General features: G+C 33.8%; 1 protein-coding gene across 1 annotated transcript in view; it reads right to left on the bottom strand.

Moving 5' to 3' along the window:
- LOC125675118 (suppressor of lurcher protein 1-like) overlaps nt 1-11,189 on the bottom strand; it is a 111,103-nt gene extending 99,914 nt beyond the window's left edge. Inside the window, exons 1-3 of the mRNA XM_056159089.1 lie at nt 10,807-11,189; nt 8,977-9,014; nt 8,798-8,821 (exon numbers count right to left, since the gene is read on the bottom strand). Coding sequence (XP_056015064.1) covers nt 8,798-8,800 — 3 coding nt within the window. The 5' untranslated portion in view covers nt 8,801-8,821; nt 8,977-9,014; nt 10,807-11,189. The remainder of the gene's footprint in view (nt 1-8,797; nt 8,822-8,976; nt 9,015-10,806) is intronic.
- Nucleotides 11,190-20,747: the final 9,558 nt, after the last annotated feature.

Genomic DNA, 20,747 nt, shown 5'->3' with positions numbered 1-20,747 from the left:
ATTGATGGAATATTTATTGTTATAATACTCTTTTCCACTTTTTAAAAACAGTTTTGATTCAGAAACTGTTTACATATACCCAGTAATTATGGTGGGTTTTTATTTTACATAACACATCTTCTTTTGTGTTTATATTTGCTGGAGGCAGGAACTATATAGTCTATAGTGTCAAAAATGTTGTAAAATTCCTGATTATTCAATAAAATGTTTATTGACTTTTGAATTCAGTCTACTCTGTCTTGGTCAACCAATACCCGACTAGTTCCATATAGTTACGAGTAGACCTCATTAAAAGTCAATAATTGTATAATGTGATCAAGCCACTATGAATAGGAGAGAGCGATATCAGTTACATACAACAAATGAATTCTACACTATATCTACAATTGAATTTAACTTTCCTAAACATTTATCACCATAGAACATTACAGACCAAAGGGGGGGGGGGGATAGTGGTATTATTTGGTGAACAAAAGTTATTTTCCTTCCATTTAGCATGACTGCATTTCAATTCACTTCCAAGGGGGTGGGGGGGGGGGGTCCATGAACATTTTCATAGTAATGTAACAGTTAAACTTTATGTTAAAAAATAATAGGAGGGTCCCATCCCCCAATACTATGTGCCTGGGACTGTACAATTTAATTACATTCTAAAATATCATTATTGTGTCTCCATAATATACTATATAGATCTACAGAGAGACAATTGTACTGAGATGTTTGGCACCCCCCCCCCCCTCCCCCATTCTTCGACCCCACCGAAAGCAACTGGATGACTGCGACAGTCTGAATACCCTTGCCTTATCTTATTTTGAGGACAACAGGCTACTACTACTAGCGACTAAGTTGTGTCACTTATACTTCTATCAGTGATAGGGTCATAATATACATGTACATGTAGTGATTCATACATATTTATCTATCGGAGCATTTTCAAGCTACAGATAAATGATGGGGCTACAATGGCTTGAACACTCTTTCAAGAGGAAGATGCTGGTGACATCAGTTGTAACAGGGAATTTAGAATGAATTCATTAAAACCCACTGATAATGTCTTAATGATGAATACCTGTACCTGACCCTATGACCCTAGTCTGAGAATATGGCCAATGTTAAGCTTTTTAGAGCTCCTAACAGATGATGAGGTACCTGACCGTTGCACATAATCACACTTGTATGTTATTGTAGTCTTACCTCTATCCATGAGTCAATAAGTTGAATAACGGCTAGGTCTGTCAAACAATAAAGTACTGTAAAGTGTAATCATACGTGCCGCTTGCGTCACGTGCTAATCTCTCTCAATGGGGTGCTTCTTTTCGTCACGCTTCAAATAATATCTGCCTTCACGCTTCAAATAATATCTGCCTTCACGCTTCATATAATATCTGCCAATCTGAAGTCGGAGATTATTATTGTGAATCCGAGTCAGACAAACGTTTTCTGTTTCAAGCGTCCAAATAATAATCTTGTCTTTTTGGCTGGTCCAGAATTATTATTGTCAGTACAGATTATATATTCTGTAGCGTTCAAATAAAAAAGATAATTATTGTTGGCGATGTTCAGTAATTATTATTGTGGTGGAAAGATTATATTTATAAAGATAATGTGTGACTTTAAATCGGGTCAGTTTTTATAATTATTGCGGCAGTATTTATAATTATAATAATGTCATAAATAAAGAATATTTTTCTTTTGGGGATGAAATTATAATTTGGTGTCTGAGATTCGGGACAGATTATTATTATCGCTGCGATATAATAATGATATTGGCAAATAGGGGGAAATTTTTATTTTTGGAAGAGATTATAATTTTGGTATTTTATATAGGGAAAAATAATAATGTGGGGGTACCCTACGGCTTTCCATATATATGACACGTTAACACAGTTTGTTTCTGCACTCTGCATGTTAAAACTCAAAATCTGATTATATTCATGTTTGCTTCATTTAACATTTTATAAATCAGATTAGCATTGTCCTATAAAGGAATTCAATTTAGAGGGGCGTGGGAAAAATCTGAGAGACAAAGGGTATATTGGTCGCTTTTAACTCCCCAGTTCACTCTGAGAGGAGCCCATGGGGCCAAAGCTCTCGTAGGGTCCCGTGTTTAACACTGTGTTCTAATAGCGACATCTGGTATAAAACTGATATAATTGTCAAGTGCATGTACTTATGATGCTGCAATCTACATGTAATTGGGAATAAATAATGTTTCCTTTTTAAAACTTTTTATAATACTGCACGTTGGCTCTCTGTGTTCCGCATCTTTTTCATAGACAGACTTGCGTGACGTCCGTTTACTTTTTATATGTATTATGTTTTCTCTGAACGTCCTGGGTATATGATTGTTGTAGCAGTTGTAAGTTTAAGATCTTTGGAGGCGCACCTGCTAATTCTAAAATCATTTATCTTGAATTCTGCTGCGATTTTAACCGGACGCAACTAACATAGAAACCTTTTAAAAAATGATAGTTCCTACATGTACATTTAAGATTATATATATAATATATTTCTAAGTTTTAAAACTTTTAAGTGTTCTTACTCTAATGCTATTACTAATTAATTAATTTTTAAGTGATTATTCAGATCCAAATTGTTTCTTAAGTTTGTTTCCATTTTTAAATAAGATATTTCATATTACAATATTTCCGTGTGATTCTTTAAACATAGTTTAGAATATTTACGATTTTAGCGGCCGATTTGATGCTTTGCCTCAATATTATCTTGCAGGATTTATCAGATTGGTTGTTGTTCGAATTACTGTGCTGATTCGGTACAATTCAAAGTTACTCGTACCCGGTACCGAGCCGTGCATCACTTGTTTTGTGTCCTTAAGTCAGTGTACCTTTTATGCAGAGCTAATTCTCAGTGTTTTAAAGTTTCATCAATGCGCTGACAATCTTAAATTGAAGTAACAAGACATTTATCATGATAAGTGAAGTATATTTGGTTTTGCTAATGGCTAACTTCAAGAACGCGGGTACGATTCTCGATTACAAAACTCAAACTGTACAATTTTTAGACAATTACGACATTTCCTAGTCAAGGGCGAAAATCACGTGGTCTTAATTGTCATGTATACATATGTAGGTCAAATTAAAAATTGATTGGCATTTTTAAAACGTACCTCTATAAGATACGTACATTTATGGAACTCGGTTTTACGGGAAAAGCAGAGGGCTACTTGTGAACTGTGTTACAAAGAGGGGTATCTTCATTATGTTCATTACATTCGTCTCTCATATTTGGTAATACATACAGTTTCATACGAGTGACGTTATTAAAGGGACATGGGCACGGTTTATGATCGATTGAAATTGACATTTTTTTCTTGTTTTTTTTTTTCTCTTGTTGTTTTTGTTGGGGTTGGGGTTTCTTTGGGGGAGGGGGGGTATTTTTGTTGGGTTTTTTTTGTTGTTGTTGTTGTTGTTGTTGTTGTTGTTGTTATAGAAATAGAGATCTCTTTTATGAATAAGGGGATTAAAAGTATTTCTACACAGGATATAGTTTGTACCAAAACCGCGTTTATCCACACGTTTATCATAGCCAGGAAACCACGTGCGGGGGTGAGCAAACCAGGAAAACGTATGACAAAAGCATTTCGGCAGACAACGATAAATCAATTTAAAGGAACTAGCACAAATAAGAAACAACAGAAAATGTTCATCGTAAAAGCTTTTTTCCCCCACGGAAACCGTCAATTGAAGAATAAGTTACGTGACATGTAAACGCAAGCGGCGCTTGTGCCCTGTTTAGAGACGTCTCAAATACACACGTACACGTCCAGTGTACATCTTTGCCTCGATTGTTTTGAAATTTGGGTATTTTACACGAATCGGATACCATGAGATATATTATCAATTGAATATCTGGATATCAAAATCATGCCCAAGTCCCTTTCAGTCGATATCTTTTAGTATTCATCTCTCCAATGCTTTTGCTTTCGGCGTCTTTACCAATTGAAATGAGAACTATTTTCTCATGAATGTGAACTATGGGCGTATGAATCTTGATAAATATAGTACTACTATTCTAACGGCTGGGGGATTCTCCAACAGAATTGAAAATAGAATGTAAAAATAAGAAATAATTTTCATTTTTGAATGAACAGCAACACTGCATGTCTGCAGACGTAAAGCGACGCAGTTCATACCCTCGGGTTTATTTCCAAAATTGAAATTGACTCCTTAACTACATGTCCAGAGCATCACGATGCGTATGCCTAATGCACCCCGCGCGGAACTCCTCGGGGTAGAGCTACACGGTACATGTACGTATACCTAATGCACCCCGCGCGGAACTCCTCGGGATAGAGCTACACAGTACATGTACGTATACCTAATGCAACCCACGCGGAACCTCTCGGGGTAGAGCTACACGGTACGTATACCTAATGCACCCCACGCGGAACTCCTCGGGGTACATGTATGAAATAGTGCTGTGTATAAAGATTTATACAAATTGCAACATATAATGGACTTTTATAGATCTGTCACATTATCTCATTCTTTCATAAATTCCTTGCATCTTTAAAGTTAATCAATATCACACTGAACAACAGTCACGAGGGAGGGGGATAACTCATGAAGCAGCCATCATATACCGTATTTATCATGAGTCTATCAAACACTTAATAAAGGTCATATATCTTCTTTTTCACCCCAATACTACCAGCATGAAAACACAGGCATTTACAGCAACTACCCCAAGTTACAAGGCAAGTGATGCTTTCTTATTATGATTACATGTATCTTTAAGTCAACTCTTTCAAAATAGAATAAAAGTTAAAAAAAAAAAACAACAAAAAAAAACCATGAGTCGAAGAAATGATTAAGGAAAACGTTAGTTATTATACAGCAGAGTGTACCAGTGGTATTGTTTTTCTCACAGTTATCGTACATGTGACTTTCATACCGCAATATATACATGACAGCATTCGGAAAACTTCGGCAGATTCCGGTACCCTACATCTAGCAGAATCGACCGAGGTGATCCGAGTCTACATTATAGGTCATTTCTTAATTTTGAGAAACAGTTAAAATTGATATAGCTATTGAAGATAACCTTGGTCCCCCTCTTAATGGATACACATGTATATACAAGCACTATTATTCAAATTCAAGAAAAGCATGAATTTTCATGGTAATTTTTAAAAAAAAAGTATTATGCTTTGCAACTACATACCTCGACCCCCCACTTGCTGATTTGCGAATTATACATCAAACACCAGCAAAAGGAATTTGTGTGCGAAAATTAACTTTATCATCGTACAATAATAATAATAACGATGATTGGTTTTATATAGCACTTTTTCCAGCGTATGCTGCACAAAGCGCTTTACAACGCATTATATTACCCCGGCAGACCTTATATCAATCTAGAACTTTCTCAGCCTCCTAGGAAGCCATTACAAGCGCTGGAGCACTAGCATTTTAACAATATCTTTCACTGTCTATAGCCAGGTACCCCTTTTACACTTGGGTGGTGTGAGGAAATTCATGTAAAGTGCCTTTCCCAAGGAAACAACGTCGGCCCTGCCGCGGTCAGGACACGAACCCACGACCTTTCGGTCGAGAGTCTGACGGCCTAACCACTAGGCCACCGACGCCATTTATACTACTATTTTACGATAACCAAACTTTCCTAGTCAATCTTATTTTAAGGAAGAATGATACATCGTCATAATGGCTGACTTCCTTTTCAAACTTGAATGAAAATACATGTATAAATAACAGCAAGATGTACATGTATATTCCTTTTAGATTTTATCTCCTAGATGAGTAGCTTGATCAGATTAAGTGTAGACAGCTGATCGGTAGATCGTATGTTCGAGTCTAGCTGGAATTTTAGTTTCTCTTTTTTTTTCCCAAAGAATATTCTCTGCTGAAACTGCAATTTTTTTTTTTACTGAATAAGGTAAATTTAAAAGTTTTTAATATCAAAATATCATTGTACATTTCCCCCGCTTTCCCTCTATATCAGATTTCTCTGGTGTGTTGTTCCTTCTTTGCTTTACGTTTTAGAATCTATATAAGAAATAAAATCTATATAAGAAATAAAATCTATATAACAAATAAAATCTATATAACAAATAAATCTATATAACAAATAAAATCTATATAAGAAATAAAATCTATATAACAAATAAATCTATATAACAAATAAAATCTATATAACAAATAAAATCTATATAACAAATAAATCTATATAACAAATAAAATCTGTATAACAAATAAAATCTATATAACAAATAAATCTATATAACAAATAAAATCTATATAAGAAATAAAATCTATATAACAAATAAAATCTATGTAAGAAATAAAATCAATATAACAAATAAATCTATATAACAAATAAAATATATACAACAAATCTATATAACAAATAAAATCTATATAACAAATAGAATCTATATAACAAATTAAATCTATATAACAAATCAAATCTATATAACAAATAAAATCTATATAACAGATAAAATCTATATAAGAAATAAAATCTATATAACAAATAAAATCTATATAACAAATCAAATCTATATAACAAATAAAATCTATGTAACAAATAAAATCTATATAACAAATAAATCTATACAAGAAATAAAATCTATATAACAAATATATCTATATAAGAAATACAATCTATATAAGAATAAAATCTATATAACAAATAAAATCTATATAACAAATAAATCTATACAAGAAATAAAATCTATATAACAAATAAATCTATATAAGAAATAAAATCTATATAAAAGATGGTGGTGAAAATTGTAAAGGTGTATGGACTGATATATGGTTATTATAGGATTAAACATTCTTTTTGAAGAATTTATCACAAGCTGAATAAAAGTGCGAAGCACTTTTATGTTTAAGTTTGTGAGTAAAATGTCCGGAGTTTACACATCGATAAATTCTTCAAAAAGAATGTTTGATTCTTATAATTCCAATTCATTCACTTTATTGACAATTGCAAAAAAATGAATAGTTTCCCCGCACTATGTTATTCGTTTTCAGGCGTGTTTGAATACATCGCGATTTCGGATTCATTGATGTGTAAACACTTGTTCAGCTTTATTTTTGTCCAATCAAAACAATTGTTATAAATAACATTGGAATTATAATGTGATACTGGTAAAGCTACCTGTCTGTATTGTCATGTTTTAGGGATTGGATTCGAATGGGGGTATTTTGATTACCAAACACAATCATGTGTAGTCATGCATAACGAGTATCCACATCTACCATAGACGTACGTCTCTGCATCTACCTGCCTTGATTCAGATTCTTTATTTCCTTAAGCTATACAGCTCATCGGTTATAAATACAAAATATTTACAAGTATATACAAATAAGATAGTGATGAAAGTGATGATTTCAAAATGAGCAATCGTATGCTACTGTTTGCATCTTCATAGATAATTTTGTCCTTCATAGGGAATAATGAAAAAAACTTTGGCATTTTTTTTCTTCTATTTCCCAAAATGAAAAACTTTCTCATTATGAAAATAAGGACAAAACACTACAAATACCGGCTAAATAGAATTCACACAGTAGGTTAGCATGTGGACTGCTAGACTGTGGACCGCGGGTTCGAATCCAGCATGGGTTTTAATCCCCCCCCCCCCAATCCCCCCCCCCACACACACAGATTACTTGCTACAAAAGCTGCATTTTAAAAAATAAATAAGGCAAATTTGAAACCTGTTTTTCAATTTCAAAAATATTATTGTACAATAATCCTCCACTTTCCATCCATATGAAATTTCTCTGATGCTTTACCTCTCTTTAATGGACGATTGTAGTTCACAAGAAAAGAATTCTACTAAACTGTGGTCTCACCTTGGTCCTAACGTTTATGGTTTTTACACTGAACAAGACTACTGCCAGATCATTTTGACAACTTTTCCTATGAATGGCTGGAAAAGAGTACGAGAGTTATTGGGGAGAGCAGAATAGGCGCCGCAACCAAAGAGAGATAAATCGTGTTGGACTCTTTTAAAAACTATCCTACAATCATGCAAGTTCATTCTGTTCGTTAAAATACCGAATGGTACTTGGGTAGAGATAATTTGATTGGGAATGAGGTTATAATGTTCATTTTTCTGTTTTGTTAGTTTATCATGCATATCAAACAATCATACTCCTTATACTATCATTGTACTCTGTCTTGTTAGCTTATCATACATATCAAACAATCGTGCTCCTTATACTATCATTGTACTCTGAATGATATATCATCTTTTTACTTTATATATATTGAGATATTACTACATGTATCACACACACACACACACACACACACACACACACACACACACATACATATATATATATATATATATATATATATATATATATATATATTGTAATTTCTCATGTACATCATTATGTGGACTTTACTGTGTACGTTAAAGGACAAGACGCCTGCTGTCCAATGTGCTTATCACGTTGTAAATAATAAGATACTGTTTTAAGTAAATCATTGTTTATCTAACCCGTACTCGAGTCGTGTATCACAGTCTACCGTAAGGCGTATCACACGTAGGATTATTTTCTATACACGAGATGATCTGCATTTTTCAAATATAACATAATTATGCGCGCGCATGCCAAGGGATGGGGTGAGTTCACGTGTTCATGTGTAAAAATGGCAAATTAAATATAAACGCACGGAATCAATGTTTTTAATCATATGCGCAACCTTCAATGTAAAATTCATTCCCACGCCTTTCGTATTTTGTATATAGTGTATACAAGTCTGATCCCGTACCTAATACGTCATAAGTACTCACCATTTCTGCCTTCTGTCTTTTAATCTACAAAGAAAGATAACTCATATACAAATTTATAAAATCCGAGAAATAATATCAGACATAATTGCAGTCGATATATCTGTACATATTTCAAATTGTAATGCAGAGAGAGAGGCAGAGAGAGAGAGAGAGAGAGAGAGAGAGAGAGAGAGACTCACTTTTCTGGTCTACTTCTTTGCTATCGCTGGTTTCATATCTAAAATCTAACTGGTATATCAAATAACCTAAATATCATACGTGTATAGTTTTATAGTTCATTACATTATTTCTATAATAGTAAATCGTACAATATTTTAATTACAAGCTTTGATATATAAACAAGAAGAAGAAGCAACTGATCCCTTGTCTTTTTATGATACTACATGCACTGTGCATACCTACACACTATAATTATATTTGACTGAAAGAAAAACCATTCAGCAGGTACATGTAACAACATCTACACCAGTCCATACAAATGTAAACGACTGAACTAATACTGAATGTAAACGAATGAACTAACGACTGAACTAATACAAATGTAAAGGAAAGGCAAAGATAACGAACAGTGATCAATCGCATAACTCCCACAAGCAATACACAATAGGTAGTTGGGCAAACACGGACCTCTGGACACACCAGAGGTGGGATCAGGTGCCCAGGAGGAGTAAGCATCCCCTGTCGACCGGCCACATCCGCCGTGAGCCCCATATCCTGTTCAGATAAACGGAGTTATCCGCAGTCAAAATCAGTGGGCCAAGACCGGCTTAACAATCGGTATGAACTAAAACTGAATGTAAACAAATGAACTATAACTGAATGTAAACGAATGATCTAAAACTGAATGTAAACGAATAAACTAAAACTGAAAGTAAAGGAATAAACTAAAACTGAAAGTAAACGAATAAACCAAAACTGAAAAAAAAACAACCAAAATTAACCAAAACTGAATGTAAACGAATGAACTAATAATGAATGTAAACGAATGAACTAATAATGAATGTAAACGAATGAACTACATGAGCAGGGATTATATTTGCAATATTGGAGATTTACAACCAAAGTGAACTCGATCACTCGAAAGTGAACAATGGCAGTCTAATGATGATGTAAACAGCACAACTTCTCTTCCAGCCATCACTCGTCTAAATCTTGATGATCTGCAGTAGGTTTGCCCGTTTTCTACTGAAAACTCGAAATTAGTAAACACTACCACAGCATTTACTAGTAATTTAATTTTTGTGTTTTGACTTGATCGTCAACCGTCTCGTGAACTGACTCAATGAAATTAGAGAGAACTTAAACCCCAAAATAATTGTAAATGAATAATATGATTGATTAATTAATATAATATATAATGAGAAATGTTCCGAGTACCCCTTGGATTATCTCTGTGATGTTTAACAGTACTAAATCTTTGCAGCATAAATCACGCCGTATCCTGATTATTGCCTGGCTGTTTAACATTGACGCCTCCATCATTTAATTCCGGGATAGACTGACGGTGATACAGCGTTTCCGATCAGTCTGATAACCTGTTTTGGTTAATTAATCAGCCATGCTAGCAAATTTGAATCCTCGCCAAAAAATAAATAAATAAATGAAAAAAAAAAGATTAACGAGTCCACGAATGTAAATGATATTCAATTCATCTATTGACATCACCATGTTGGCATACAGGGAGGATTATGTTAAATGACAAACAGCAGAAAACTTAATTATGAATAGTAATAAGCAACGACTTACTAACACGAATCCAAAGACCAATTCACGTGCATGACACTACTCACAATGTACATGCACACGACAAACAATTTTACAAGTATATACCAAATAAAATAGAAATTGAAAACCAAAAAAAAAAAACAAAAAAAAAAACATGATGTAAAAGAGATTACATTAGGCTAAATGGAATTCACGATTGAATTGATGCATATTTATATATAAAAGAATTCTAGATAATGCACACCGGTAACAATGCTATTACACACAACACATACTAGCCATACCTCACGTTATAGGGTGCTGTCTGAAACAAAACCAAGGGTATTCAATTGAATGCTTTTTTGTAAAACTGCATCTGAATTTAGTAAACGTATATTAGTATGTAAGAAGTACAATGGTTTCTTTTTAATAACTGTATACTGTTTTACGTCCCTTCCGAGAATTTTTTTTTCTTTCTTGTAGAGACACTCCCCTTATTTCAGTCATCGATTATGACAGCATGTTGCTTCATAAGTAACGATTCTATGAGCATATCCAGTTAATAAGAGGTTTTCATCCCCCCAAAACAATATTGAAAAAGATGAAATACTTTTCTCAACAATTTTCACAAAACATATACAGCCCTTTTAAAACGAACTTACTTTTAATCCAATTAGTTATCTTTTAAGACAAGGAACTAGAACTTGAATTCAATTTTAGTTCTACACCTGGTACAATATGCATATACATATTATGTATATCACATCAAATCTTAAAGCTGACGAGCTTGGCCTGTAGTCTTCCACGTCTGCTTCGTACTTGGATATCTTATTGAACATATTATATGTGAACGGCAAACTGACAACTCAACTTTAGGATTAACAGAATGACTTCAGCTTCTCTATCATCAACTTTCTATACCTGATTATCATTGTAGCAATATGCCATTATCACCTGCATATGGTTATATGTTTGTCAACTGATTCGATTGATTGATTGATTGTATATTATTTAATGTCCCACTCGAGAATTGTACTCTCATATGGAGACGTCACCATTGCCGGTGAAGGGCTGCAAAATGTCGGCCTAAGCTCGGCGCTTACGACCTTTGAGCAGGAATGATCTTTGTCGCGTCACACCTGTTGTGACACGTGATCTCGGTTTTGCGGTCTCATTCGTAGGACCGTCCCATTTAATCGCCTCTTGCGACAAGCTACATATTGGAGTGATCAAATGTTGTGCACGTGTGTGATTTAAACAAAAACTAAAATAAAACTAAAATAACATTTTCTATGATGATATACTAATATCAATACTTCTTGTAGAGGTCATATCTTATATACTTATTAAGTTAATATTCGTATTTGTAAAATTCTTAAACATTTTACTTCAGAAATTTAGAAGCATTCTTGTCAAATTTCGAACATCAAACCATCTGCTCCCAGTAGAGACGAGGAGATCATGCCGTGAATAAGTTAAATCCTGATGAATTCCATGACTATAACATGTAACCAATCTTATTCATCAATAATGATTACCAATTTCCCAAAATTCATACATGCATTAACGTTTTAATGTGAAAGATTCATTTTCACGATTAAGACAATTGTGTGAGCTTTATTTGCAAACAGAGATGGAAAGGTGAAGATAACGAACAGTAATCAATCTCAAAAATCCTACAAACAATACAAAATAGAGAGTAGGGCAAACAGGTACCCCTGGGCATACCAGAGGTGGGATCAGGTGCCTAGGAGGAGTAAGCATCCCCTGTCAACAGGTCGCATCCGCCTTGAACCATGTATCTTTATCACGTAAACGGAGTAATCCATAGTCAAAAACTGTGTGTAAAGAACGCCCTAACTATCGGTATGAAACACGTCAGAGAGCATCTGACCCAATGACATATTGTATTGGTAAATTAGATTTTGATAACGACCAAAAAATTGCGTGATGTTGACTTTAAACGAGACTGTTCAAACCCTTGTAACATCAACCTATTTGTCAGAGGGCTGCCTTTGAATGAATTCAAAACATCAAGAATACATGTCAATTTTGAAGAACACACATTAATTTTCTCAATGGAATACAGTAATCCATGATACCATTATCTGTTGCCGTGGTAGCAGATAATAAATTATGCATTGCCAATGAATATACTAGTATTCAAAGAATTTGTGGAGGAATTTTATTTCTCTTCTAAATATATCATGGCTTTTGTTTTCTTCACATTGCGTTCTGTATATACTGTACCTGATTATTACAAATAGACATAGCTACATCTGTACAATTCTAGCAGTTGTTAGATTTATATAATGGAATTCTAAAAAAACAAAACCCCAAAAAAACCATAAAATGATTCGTGTTGTAATTTGTTAGGATTGTAAGCACGGAAGCGCCATGAAAATTAAACTACAACAAACCATAACGATTATGCTACGAGGTCTTAAAACAACAAGCCCTGCATTAAAATGAGGGCCAGAGATGTTCCGTTAATTTACATAATCAATTTTACAAAATATGTCAACTGATTGATAACGTGTTGTAGTGATTAAAATGTAATAAGACGTCCGTTTCAGTGGAGAAACAATTACTGAATATCCTTCCGGTGCAATTGACTCCATCACGCCAAATATAGCCTAAACTTAATGTAATTGTTTTTCAATTGATGGTATATTTGTTGTTAGCGGCCCCCAGCGTATTAACCTAACACTTAATAAACCAGCTTAATTGATCGTTCCTTCTGTAGACAAACATCGGCAACTGTTATTGAACTAGGAGAAGAAAAGAGAAACAACCATTGGGAGGCTTTATTTACGGAACAGCCACCATTTTTATTGATTAAATGTCCAAAGAAGTTTGTGTGTTTGTTAAGGAATAAAACCGACGAATCCCGAGAGACCATTGCAAAGCGTCATTCGTGTCTTACCAATGTTTTCCAGAACCCTGGTAGCAGATCCAATTGCATATGTTTGCATGCTTTACAGTCATAAATTGTACCGACTGTCTAACCTATTTAATCACGTTACATTTAATTTTCGAAGCTGTCATGATTGTGAAGCAGATCTAATTTTAGGTATAATGATTGAATTGCACAAGGAGAAACACTCTATACTTATGATACCTCTGTTGGAAATAAGATTATTGGAATGTACAGTCAGGTATATTCGTGTTTGTTACATGTACATCCGATCAATGCTCCGTATAGTGTACAACAAGTCACATGTAACCCCGTACAGTGTACAAGTCACGTATATATCCTATCAAATCCCCAAACAGCGTACAATTCACGTATATATCCGACCAAATCCCCGTGCAGTGTACAATAAGTCACTTGTCCATCCGATCAGATCCCCGTACAGCGTACAAGTCACGTATGTATCCGATGAAATCCCCGTACAGTGCAGAAAAAGTCACGTGTACATCTGACCCATTTTCGTCTCTTTGTCCCCATAAATCTCGCTTATATTTGAAGTGTTTGATATGATTTTCACATGTCTTAAGAAAATTTACTTCCGGTTGTTAGATATGTCCAATTTCCGGTTTTTTTTTTTAGAAGAGATCTTGTCCAGCGTTTTTCTCAGAAATAAGTTGTTCAGTTTCGCAAGCGTTAACATTAAATGCAGTAAGGGGTTAAGAATGTCGGCACCGGAAGTGATAAAATAAATCGAAAAATTAAAGTTGTACTGTAACATGTAAATATTTTTCATTGCATAGAAAACTTCTAGCCCAAATGTGTGTCAAAAAATTTGAATTTACTATGTTACCAATTTCTTTTAAATTGAAACCTATACTAGTTTATTAAGTCTCTTTCAAAGTGTCAAAAGAATATTAGGGATATAGTAATGGGATCATTTGTATGTTGGTTCGTGTGTGTGTGGGGGGGGGGGGGGTAGAGTTGAGTGTGCGTAATATTGAGCCTGTAGACATTCTACACTCTACACGCCACAATGTTTTGCTCGCGTTATTTGATACTTCACGTGTGGCTTTGAAAATTTCAAGAGATGACCCTATTGATTTTGGGGTTAAAAGGTCGAGAGTTGTTCAGTTTCGCAAGCGTTAACTAACGATGTTAAGAAATAGGCCTGCGGGTCTCATGGCTCACCTGAACAGTTGGGTTATTGTTGCAATCTATAACATTTTTGTCAAGAAACTTTTTATAAAAGTCATCATATTAACAGAGGTAAGTGTAAATTATGATATACATGTATAAAACTGTTGAATAGTAATAATAATTTTATTGTTCAAAATGCAAAACTAACGTATTTCTAATGGTCAACCAACATTTGAATATCAGTTTTTGAGTTGTAAATGAGATACAGCACTCATAATTCTTTGTTACGTAAACAAGGCTCGTGCTATGTTTTTGTTTACATAGAGATTGCTAATTAGAAAATAGCATGTTTAAAACAAAATCATTTGTGTTTAACACTAGAAACTATTTGATTGTGTTCAGAATTAACTTGTAAATTGAAAAATCTGCTTTAAACGAAACTTTTATTTGTATATTTAACCTATGTAATCAAAAACACGACACGAACCTTGTTTATATAACAAAAACTTGTGAGCTCTTTATCTCCCATGCACCTCTACAACTGACATTCAAATTTTTGTTGACCATTAGAAATGCCTTCGTTATGCATTCTAAACATTAGAAATGGAAAAATAAAATTTGAAAGTTTTCAACACAAATCGTGTTCATGTCCCCTTTAAAGAAATATTTAAATATTCTGATTGAATATACATTATACACTTCCGTCATAAAGTCTCCTATGCTTTACCGAAAAAATTATATATGTAGGGCGGGTCTCCTCTTATTCAGCTTCGTCAATGTTACTGAAAATGAGTGAATGTAAATGTCATACATTACCACATAATCAAATCATTCCGTCCTTTAATTGACTGAAATACAAAAATATAGGAAAATAGAACTGTATGCTCACCTGCATAGTACAGGCGCCTTTGAGTTGACTTTAATACCACCTTCACACTCACGGATTTTTCTTACGAGTCCTTACGGATCTCCGACTCGTAGTCAATCGCAAGCATTCGTAAATCACTCGTTGGTATCCGTTAATAACTCGTCACAAATCGCACACACTCGTAAGGATCCGTGAAAGTAGGGGCAAATTTTTTGACATGTCAAAAAAAAAAATTCACGATTGTCCACGGATTTCATTTTCCGTAAATAACTTGTAACAATCCGTAAGTATCGTAAACTGGTCGCAAGAACTCGTAAACTGCTCGTAAGAATCCGTAAAACACTCGTAAAAAGTTTTTTTTACCGAATATTTGCGGTTAGTTTACGATATGTTACGGATAGTTTACGAGTTGTTTAAGGATTATTACGAATGCCTAAGTGATATTTACGATTTCATTCACGTCGCGTTACAATCGCTTTACGGATTGTTCAGTCATTACGAACACTTTACGTATAGACACGATTACTTTACGTCATACTTAAACTTTTCGATTAACGAAAGGTATAAAGGACGCAAAATCTAACAGTTTCTTTCAGTTGTTATCAAGACATCAAAGAAGTTACACATCTTGCATACAATATACATACATGCTGTTACAAGTAATCTCAGTTGTCGAATGATGATACAAAGCCAATTGCGAACACTTTTGAGTCAAAAACGTAAACAATCGTAACTAACTCCTAACTATTCGTAACAGCACGTTATCAACACGTTAACAGGTCGTGATTACACGTAAAAACTAAGGAAAATCGTAAGTTACCGTAATATACTCGTAACAATCCCTAAAAAGCTCGTAAACTGTCGTAAATTGCTCGTATTTATCCGTGTTCATTCGCAACAAATCGTAAATGTGTGCCGTAAATGCATCGCAAGAACTCGTAACAAATCGCAAATGGCCCGTAAATACTCTGAAAACGTTCTTAAACAGCTCTGTAAAGTGTCTAAATCGTAACAATCCGTGTACTTTTACAGATTTGTGGAATACGTAAGGATTCGTAAGAAAAATCCGTGAGTGTGAAGGTACCATAACAGTTGGTTTTCTTCAACATCGGGTCAAAAATAAATTGAGAGTTTCAAAATCTATATAATTGATAATTACTTTTTTTATTTAGTCACTCCATGAAAATTACTGGCTCTACTAGCTTTCAACTATTTTGCACTCAGGCTATCATTTTGAGAAAGAAAAAAATATCGATACGCACCTCACTTCCTTCTCGAAGATGAGTACTTGTAACATCCGAATCCGATCTAAATTTGTATACAGTTTAGGAGGTGGCTTACTATTTAGATCTATTTACTTTCGACGAAATGTTGCAGTCTACATGTATACAAAGATAGCTGAGCGGGTTAGTGTCGCTTTAGTAGCCTGCAGTTTCGAAGTTTTTAGTTATTCAATCACATAAAAAAAAAAAAAAACAACCGTTGACATTTCCAGGGCGGGACAATACCATGCTTTACATGTAGCTAGCCTTTAATTACAACACACGCCTTGCCGGGTTCTGTGAATATTGGAATTATCTGGTAGTTAAAACATCGCACTTGTGCATACCTATAGATTGACCTTAAAATGACCTTGGTATGTTTTACGTCAATACTCACCATACAAGTTTACATGTCTCAATGAAAACTAGAAATACTATGCGAGCAACGTTTTCGTCAAAGAAAAGGAATCCTATTTTATCAACGATGACTGAATTGTCATAGATTTCCCTCATATGACAAAAAGGGAAGAGCAATAAATGGCACGCCTGTTAGTCTTTTGCAGGAAACGTGTCCCAATTAGTACCGTGTTGTTTTCTCCCGTTACATGTGTTATAATTATAATAATATAGAATAAACAGATCTTGATATAAACTATTGAATGGATCAGTAATCATAGATGATGTCCGTTAGTATAATGGCAAGTAACATACCTTTTTGATTGATATTTCCTTTTCCACTGGCTTCAAATCAACATGATGCCGAATACTTTCTCTATACTTCTATTGTATAAAGTGAAAAACACCTGTCCCGAAATAAAAAAAAAAAAATTAAAAAAAAGACAATGACAGCGGAGAAAACAAAGCAGGGATTACTAATTAAAAATTGAAATAATTCAACGTTTGCTCTGTTTTTCGTTCTTGGGAATATGATTCATTGGTATGGATTTAGAGAATATTCTACAAATATAGATCCATGTTATAGATGTTGGCTATGGCGGTGAGGAATCGTTACCCTATCAACGATGACCGTCACACGTGATCACATGATGACCGTCACACGTGATCACAGTTACTAAGGCATTTTTAACAGACTTGCGCCGTTCAAATCTAAGGTCACATCGCTTAAACAAGGACCAGGCGTTACACATTTATACAACGACAACCTGTCCTTATTGGGACTCTAGTATGATCAATCTCATAACTCCTATAAAGGTGAAGATAACGAACAGTGATCAATCTCATAACTCCTATAAAGGTGAAGATAACGAACAGTGATCAATCTCATAACTCCTATAAAGGTGAAGATAACGAACAGTGATCAATCTCATAACTCTTATAAAGGTGAAGATAACGAACAGTGATCAATCTCATAACTCCTATAAAGGTGAAGATAACGAACAGTGATCAATCTCATAACTCTTATAAAGGTGAAGATAACGAACAGTGATCAATCTCATAACTCCTATAAAGGTGAAGATAACGAACAGTGATCAATCTCATAACTCTTATAAAGGTGAAGATAACGAACAGTGATCATTCTCATAACTCTTATTAGAAATAAAAATTAGGGAGTTGGGCAAACACAGACTCCTGCATATACCAGAGGTGGGATCAGATGGCTAGGAGGAGTAAGCATCCCCTGTCGATCGGTCACACCCGTCGTGAGCCCTACATCTTGATCAGGAAAATTTTATGTTTACATATGCGAATTGGTTAAGGGTGTTCTACCTTTACTTATTTCGATTCGGAATTTCCAAGTCGAGTTTTTTTTTCTAATTCACTTGAGTCATATACAATATGAACTAAACAAATTAAAAGTAAAACAAAGTACATAATGTAATACCCATAATGCAATATCCTATATGTTATGTATCCGTTGGGAGAAGTTGTTTTAAAGAATTCCTTGTGTTTCAGTATTCTGTTTCTCAACAGCCTGGGGTGGTTAGTATTGTTATCAGAATACACTGTCCCAAATATCCCAAATATACAACAGTAAACTAAACGTACGATGTAACATAATACACTGCCCTAAATATACCACAGTAAACTAAACGTAACATAATACACTGTCCCAAATATACAACAGTAGACTAAACGTAACATAATACACTGCCCCAAATATCCCAAATATACAACAGTAAGCTAAATGTAACATAATACACTGCCCCAAATATACAACAGTAAGCTAAATGTAACATAATACACTGCCCCAAATATATAACAGTAAACTAAACGTAACATAAATATACTGCCCCAAATATACAACAGTAGACTAAATGTAACATAAATATAAATATAAATATACTGCCCCAAATATACAACAGTAAGCTAAATGTAACACAATACACTGTCCCAAATATACAACAGTAAACTAAACGTAACATAATACACTGCCCCAAATATACAACAGTAGACTAAATGTAACATAAATATAAATATACTGCCCCAAATATACAACAGTAAGCTAAATGTAACACAATACACTGTCCCAAATATACAACAGTAAACTAAACGTAACATAATACACTGTCCCAAATATATAACAGTAAACTAAACGTAACATAATACACTGTCCCAAATATATAACAGTATACTAAACGTAACATAATACAGTGCCCCAAATATCCCAAATATGCAACAGTAAACTAAACGTAACATAATACACTGCCCCAAATATACACAGTAAACTAAACGTAACATAATACACTGCCCCAAATATACAACAGTAAACTAAACGTAACACAATACAATGGGATTCTAAAATATACTATAAGGAATAAAAAAGTAGGAAGAATATCATAAAGATAAATAAAAAAAAGTGTGTACTATTTTACCATATTGATCAAAGAATCAATGTTTATAATGAGGTGAATTTAAAGATCGATAATTGCAGTGTTCAAAAAACTAAGGAAGAAAGGATTGCACTACGTAAATCAACATGCACACCGATGTTTGTACTACACATGTACAGTAAACCAGATTACTATTGTACTATAGTAAATTAAAGAACATAATCAAAGTACAGGGGCGTGTACTACAATGTATGTAAAAAGTACAGGTGCTTATACTACGATGTATGTAAATGTAAATGAAGACACCAAAATGATGTTTATGTTACAGTAAATCGAACTGCTTACTTAGGAAATAGTTCACTACATCAATTATAGCCTTAGCCACATAATTAGTGAAAGGAAATCCCCAAACAATAAATCTCTTGATTTATTACGCATAGTGAAAGCATCAGTCTATGAATCATTATTAGTTAATCAAATCACATTACAATAATTTTGTCTATATGTTAGAAAATGATTCGAGCTCTTTCGCCTGTCATAAATATGCCCACAATCTGTACTCTCTATGACTGAAATCTAAATACTCCTATATGTGAAATACTTCTATCTGACGGGTACGTCTATTACAAATGATATATACATATACATGAGACATTCAGTATATACTTTACGTTCAGTTATATTTACATGTAAATGAGGCATTCTATATATACTTTACGTTCAGTTATATTTACATGTAAATGAGGCATTCTATATATACTTTACGTTCAGTTATATTTACATGTAAATGAGGCATTCTATATATACTTTACGTTCAGTTATATTTACATGTAAATGAGGCATTCTATATATACTTTACGTTCAGTTATATTTACATGTAAATGAAGCATTCTATATATACTTTACGTTCAGTTATATTTACATGTAAATGAGGCATTCTATATATACTTTACGTTCAGTTATATTTACATACACATGCGACATTCGATATATCATACTTTATGTTCAGTGATAAAAACATGTAGATGAGACATTCGGTATATCATACTTTATGTTCAGTGATATATACATGTAGATGAGACATTCGGTATATACTTTACGTTCAGTTATATTTACATGTAAATGAGGCATTCGGTAGATCATACTGTATGTTCAGTGAGGCATTCTGTATATCATACTTTATGTTCAGTGATATATACATGTATGCTACTTTTTAAATCCCTCTTGTGTATCAGTCTAAGATAAATTACCAATTTCTTTTACGAAAATAAGG

This window comes from Ostrea edulis, chromosome 3, assembly GCF_947568905.1.
Source record: "Ostrea edulis chromosome 3, xbOstEdul1.1, whole genome shotgun sequence".
Taxonomy (NCBI): Eukaryota; Metazoa; Mollusca; class Bivalvia; order Ostreida; family Ostreidae; genus Ostrea; species Ostrea edulis.
The sequence above is the reverse complement of the archived record's forward strand: the minus strand, read 5'-3'. Positions and strand labels throughout refer to the sequence as shown.